Below are 6,338 nucleotides of genomic sequence, written 5' to 3'. Positions count from 1 at the left end.
TAATTAAATAAACAATGCAATATAAAGAATACAAACATAAAGCATGATGAAACTAGTACAAGTGAAAATGCAAGCTTAAGTACATGGATAATGCATAATGTTGGTAAAACATATTGACAGAATTGGAAAGAGGGCTTAATGTTTATACAAGTGTCTCGTTTCTGTCTTACAAACTGTTTTTACAATGTTAAAAAATGGTTGGTGTAAGCTACGTGTATTGATGTGTTTAGTAGTTACAATATTGGATAGTGTAAATTATTATGAATCTTGTTGTAAATTGTAATGAGGTATGGATGTGAGTAAATAACAGAGAACAAACGTGTAACCTGGAATAAATAAATAAAGAAGAGTACGAGTGGTTGGAAAGATAGACGAATGACATGTCAAGAAGTAGATGGTAGATACCAGGTATGTTCTTATGATGTTGATGAGGAGTTTTTTTTTTAATATATCGAATCCAATTACATAAATGTGAATGTTTGATACCTGTAGTCCCCATATAATTTTTGTATCCTTTAAAAGGGTGTACTTTGTACAGACAAATTTTGAAAATGTTATACAGATAAAAGCATTGCACACACGCTGAGCTGATCTTAATATATTGAAAAGTTGGTCCTTTCATTGATTACTGTTGGAATAAAGAACAACATTACAAACAGGTAAATGTTGAGGTCTAGTGGTAACATTTAATGTTGTTATTATTTAGAAGGTTTAGAACGGTTACTATATTGTAATTGACCTTTAAAAACATTATATTTGAATTTATCACAGTTTCACTTATATAGTTTACATATAAGTATTTATTAAGCAAAACCCATATAAATAATATCAAAGTTATGTGGGATCACTATGCTTCGAACGTCAATTAACATTACGGCAAATTACCCTATGATAAAAAGTAAATCGTATTTGTACAACAGTTACCTGAAACGAAATGTCTGGCGACAAAATATACATGATTGTGTTTATGTAAAAATGTTCCAGACTATACATTTAACAATTAAATGTTGCTTATTGATGATATTTTTCAATGAAAGGAAACACTGAAAATAAAACAACAGTGTCTTACATTAATTTCCTTTAAACCCATATTAATGCAATAGGCTACAGAACGAAATACATATTTTTGACACAAAGCAACACTACTCGTAGTTTGGAAAAATTATTGGAAAGTGTCAAACATATTGGCACCTAAATCTATTTCTGACACCAACAGAAAACATCTTAAACGGAAAAAATGTAAAAATATTTTTCATGATCCCATACACAAGTTTGAAATCAAATGTGTTAATATTGGTATGCCTTATAACAATTGAAACTATCAATGACATAAAACTGGACTTTTTGTTGAATGTGTGTTTTGGTCCTTAATACTTCCTTTTGCAATGTTTCTATTCCTTAATATATGCCCTTTCTATGGAAACGGTCAGTGGATACCCAAATGATCACGTTCCCTTACTTTACGTTTTCAAAGTAGAGTAACAGTGGTTTGAAAGTGGACCAGTGCGTGGATTTAGGAATTCATATCGTTCCGAACTGTTAATTGATAGTGGCTGAGAACTAGAGTTTTCATAGTGCGATTCATTATCCGTAGTAGTGGTGGCATTTTCATTCAAACGGCCAGGAGAGGAATCCACAACATACAAAGGCTGCAAATGGTTGGGTTGATTGCCCGTTGACACTTGCAAGTTCGTGTAACTTTTATCAGCAGTACGATTCTGAAGACTTTCATATCTTAAGGAATCTGTATCAGTGAATGTTTGTAAATATTTGTTGGTTTCAGGATTAGAATTGTTTCCAATATTGGACATCTGAACATTTACTTCATGATGAACCTTTTGTTTGCAGCTCCTCCTGTGAAATAAAGAATTAACAATCGGGTAAACTATTTTGTATTTTCATGACTTAATATATGAGTTCATATTCGCTATACTTACATGCACTTAAGAGCGAGAATGATAACAACAGGAACGGTAACCGTCACGAAGAGACCAAATCCAATACTAATTAACACGATAGCTGAAAAGGTTTCAAAAAACGGTTTAGGCACAGTTTTTGAATATTCAAACTTATGAGTTGGTGTCTTGTATCAAAGAAAACTGATTTTTGCGTAGATCAGAAATTATTTCTAAAACATTATACTAAAAACGTATATTAATTAAATGTACAGCATTTAAATGGAATAGATTAACCGTTTGTAATACTCTTACCCGTTGTGGAAAATGTTTTTGTTTTGGTGATGTTTGACTCCAAAACAGGAGTAGTTCCAGGACTCGAATCAGGATCTTTTGGTTCTCTGGTCGATGTTTTTGCTGATGTGTGATGGGATTGAAGAGTGCTTGGTTTTGTTAACGGTGTTGTTATATGTGTTGGTAACGATGATAAGGTTGTTGTTGTCGTTGTTGGCGGTTTTGATGTCTGTGTTGATGTAGGCGACGTCCGTAAATTGGTTGATGGAAAAGCCGATGAAGGTGAATTTGATGTTGTAGATTGCAACAGTGTTGGCTGCATTGTGCTAAAGAATTTTGTTGTTCCCTCTGGTGGCTCTTCGCCAATTTTATAGCACGTTATGTTTACTGCGTATTCTTCAGTGAAATGAAAACAACGTATTGCTCTGATAAATATTACTTAATGCTTTATATTTGCGTTAAATCAGATGAGAATCAATACATGAAATATATTCTCAATATTTTAATTTCGATGTCAAACGAGTCGTTCAAATTAATACATTTTTGTGAATTAGGTACGTTATAACTAAATGCAATAGTTATTGACATGAAGAAAAAGCTTAATGATTTGGAATGGGTTGAGTGATCGTAAGGTCATCTAGTGAATCGACTTCGAATACAAGCTCATTTGCTGCCACATTGCAAACGCAAACTTTAAAACAGGGGGTGTGTATCGGATAAGTGGCAGTAGGCGGACCTTAAAACAACAGCGATATTTGAAAATATTAATTTGCAAAACTAAGTACTAGGTTGTATTCTTATTTTAGTCATGAGAATGCTACTTGAGATTGAAATTATGTTGAAGCCTGAGTGATGCACATTATTTATAGATGTTATACTTCAAATTTAGTGCAGTACCTTGTCTTAGAGAGAAAAAAAATCATAAATATCGCAGATCTTTCATATATTCTGTTCTACAAAAACTTTCGCCCTGCTGCATCATGGAATTCATGTACGATTATCGGTGCTAAATTTACCTGCACTCAGAGAGAAACGTTTCATATATATCTTATGTCTTAAATATGTTCTGCTGGACAAGAGCTTTTCTATCTTCCGGCCTGATGCATCATGGGTTTATTAAAAGAATAACGGGGCTTAACTTCAGAGGGAGTGATTTGTGCATTGAAATGTAAAGGGAAATAACCTTTACTGACCTGCTTCTAAATATATGCACCATTCATCGTTGGGGGCATAACGTTTTTCAAAATATAACCTGGTAGCAGTTGGTAAAACAAAACTCGAGGAACCATCATGACATGAAAAAACACGGGGATTTAAATACAGTCTTGTTCCACAATTATCGTATCCAGGTCCGTCGAAATAAAAATTAATATTTGTTGGGCTCTGTGCGTGAAGGTCACAAACACATTTAACAATCTGATCGGTTGGGACTTCATTGTTTCGTATTCCAAATCGCATTCCAGTTGTACTTCCAGCGCTGCATATGTTGATCTCTGAATAAAACGATGTTGAAATAAAAATCCACTCAAGTTTCTTCAGTTGAAGAATGAAGAAGCAGTACATTTTTAGCTCGATAATCTAATCGGAATCATTAATTTTAAGCACCATGGAATTAAATGTAAAATTATATTGTACCCATTTACAAAACGAGATAGTTTGCTTACCGTTACTGGAAGAGTAGGTGCAGCCGTTGCATTCTGAATTAATTCAAGTTCAAATACAGTAGCAAACAAATGCATTTGAATTAGTGCATGTTCAAATACAGTACAAAACAAATGCAAGTTCAACATACAAAGTAGAAATAAATTAAAGTTCAAAACATGCAACATTTGATAAATGCAAGATAATTATGCAGTTATTACATTAATCCTTAAAACAAAATAAACAACACAGAATAATTGCATGTTCAACATAAAACAAAACAAATCCTTGTTCCAAGTATAAAATACGAAATAAATGCAACTTTCCAGTATAATCTCTAATCGCAATCCATAGACATCTTTAGCTCTTCTGTTGCTTTTGAATAAAAAACAACAACATTGAGATATTTTGATGGCCTTATGATGAATCGTCGTCGTCGGTGCCGACTTGTAAATATAATAAGAAATTGTTTAATACATATGAAATTTACCCCTCCCACTCCCCGTAACAACGTATGAGTTTTGACAACTGCTCCTGTACGCTTGTGCTAGCAAATTACTTCGGTTATAAAAACAATATACAATGTATTTCAACATTATAATGATATATATTAAGAAACTAAAGTCATTCGACTTACCATAAATGAACATCATGAAGTAGTCAAACCACAAAAATACAAACAGTCCTTTTCGGTAGAATGCCATTATTAATAAGATACATATGAAATATCTATTTAAACGAGGAAGGTTTAAAGTTATGTTTATTTATTAATTAGTTTCACTTAAAAACCCTGTTTGAAATTCTATGTAAGGTAAGAGGAAGTTAAGTTTGATTTTTAAAATCAGTTATATGCAAGATCTTCGTCGACAATGACGAAACATACTCCATAGATTGCCTGATAAAAATTAACAATTTGCATGGATTTAGACACACAATTAAGCTTTTGTTAACTGCATTCGCTTAAAAGTTGGAGGAATAAAATTGTAATGAAAATACTTCCGTATTAATTTACGGACGTATTTTAAGGACAACAGACACTACGTTGTAATTGATGACATATCATATAAAAAAATGGTGAACAACAACAGTTTGTAGAACATTATATGTCGTTAACATCGCTTTTTCACAAATTTGTGTTGAACTCGATTAAGAAATACATTCGACAGTGGCATGACCTTGACCTTTAACCTCCTTACCCGAAAACAATAGGGGCCTATATTATTCAAGGGCAGCCAACCGGTCTAGTGTCATGGGCTCACGCCATCAGATCGTCTTAGAGTAATTGTGCTGACAAAACTTATAAAAGCCGTGACTGTGACCTTGAACTACATGCTCAATGGTCAAAAAGCCGTGCTGGTCAATGTAACCTACTAATTGAGTTTCATGGTCATACGTCAAACAGGGAAAGATAAAGTCTCCAGTCCTTTTACGCCTAACATATCATTGATGAACATGTCACAAAATTTTCTTCTTTTTATGCCCCATGTTAAGTGATAACTCAACAATTCTTTGATATATGGTCATCAAACTTGACATGGAGGCTTGGCCTGACCAGTAGATGACCCCAATTGACTGTGACCTTGAATGATAAAAGGTTTGCCGAGTAATAACTTGACAATACCTGCCTCCATGGCCGTCAATCTTAAGTTGGAGGTTGGGTCTGACCAGTAGATGAGCCTTAAATATTTGGAGGGTCATCGGACCAAAGGTCAAGGTTGTCCGAATGATAAATTGAAAATACTTGCACCAAGGGCCGTTTAACTTGAGTTGGAGGTTGAACCTGACCGTAGATGACCCCTATTTATATTGGGGGTTTTCAAGCCAAAGGTCAAGGTCACAGTGACCTTGAATAATAAAAGGCTGTCCGAGTGATAACTTGACAATGCCTCCACCCATGGTCGGTTAACTTGAGTTGGAGCATGGGCATGACCAGTAGATGATCTCTATTTATTTAAGGGCTCATCGGACCAAAGGTAATGGTCACAGTGGCCTTTAATGCGAAAAGGTAACTAAGCTTCTCCAAGTGATATCTCAACAGTGCCTAGACCTATGATCATTAATCTCGGCATGGAGGCTGGACCTGACCAGCAGATGACCCCTATTGATTTAAGGAGTCAAATGTCAAGTTCACTGTGACCTGCGAAAATGTTGTTCGAGTGATAACTCGACAATGCCTGCACCCATGGCCCTCAAACTTTCCTTGGGGGCTGGGCCTGACCTGTAGATGACCCCTTTTGATTTTAGAGGTCATTGGGTCAAAGGTCAAGGTCACAGTGACCTTGAACGCGTAAAGCTTGACAAACATCTCTTGTTTCATTTAATGATGAATTGAGCACATTTTACGATGTAATATTTTATCAGAGAGTTGTAAAAAGTAAATTTGCATTAAAGCTATCTTTGCCTGGTGACCCCATATTAGTTTGGTATCCTTTGAAAGCTTGTAACTTATAGAGAAAGATTATGTAAATATAATTCCGATTAAAAACATCGCCCGTACGCTGAGCTGAA

The 6,338-nt window shown here is 34.6% G+C and overlaps 1 protein-coding gene across 2 annotated transcripts; it reads right to left on the bottom strand.

Annotated features, from left to right (window-relative positions):
- Nucleotides 1-1,163: 1,163 nt before the first annotated feature.
- LOC128223332 (uncharacterized) lies at nt 1,164-4,578 on the bottom strand. Of its 2 annotated transcripts, XM_052932613.1 has the most exons (6): nt 4,468-4,578; nt 3,854-3,886; nt 3,383-3,682; nt 2,211-2,585; nt 1,938-2,019; nt 1,164-1,854 (listed from the first exon to the last, which is right to left on the bottom strand). In XM_052932613.1, the coding sequence occupies exons 1-6, from the start codon at nt 4,532-4,534 to the stop codon at nt 1,461-1,463; spliced, it is 1,251 nt and encodes a 416-aa protein (XP_052788573.1). In that variant the 5' UTR covers nt 4,535-4,578; the 3' UTR covers nt 1,164-1,460. The 2 variants fall into 2 exon arrangements, with proteins under 2 accessions (XP_052788573.1, XP_052788581.1); XM_052932621.1 differs by lacking the exon at nt 1,938-2,019.
- Between the last annotated feature and the right edge of the window lie 1,760 nt (nt 4,579-6,338).

The sequence above is a fragment of the Mya arenaria genome, chromosome 2 (genome assembly GCF_026914265.1).
Source record: "Mya arenaria isolate MELC-2E11 chromosome 2, ASM2691426v1".
Lineage (NCBI taxonomy): Eukaryota > Metazoa > Mollusca > Bivalvia > Myida > Myidae > Mya > Mya arenaria.
The sequence above is the reverse complement of the archived record's forward strand: the minus strand, read 5'-3'. Positions and strand labels throughout refer to the sequence as shown.

Excerpts from the sequence above, each read along its gene's own strand:
- LOC128223332 (XM_052932613.1), bottom strand. The coding sequence starts at position 4,534 with ATGGCATTCTACCGAAAAGGACTGTTTGTATTTTTGTGGTTTGACTAC. Across the intron at positions 3,887-4,467 it reads CTTCATGATGTTCATTTATG|AATGCAACGGCTGCACCTAC; the intron begins GTAAGTCGAATG and ends GAATTAATTCAG. Across the intron at positions 2,586-3,382 it reads GTGCATATATTTAGAAGCAG|AATACGCAGTAAACATAACG; the intron begins GTCAGTAAAGGT and ends ATTTCACTGAAG.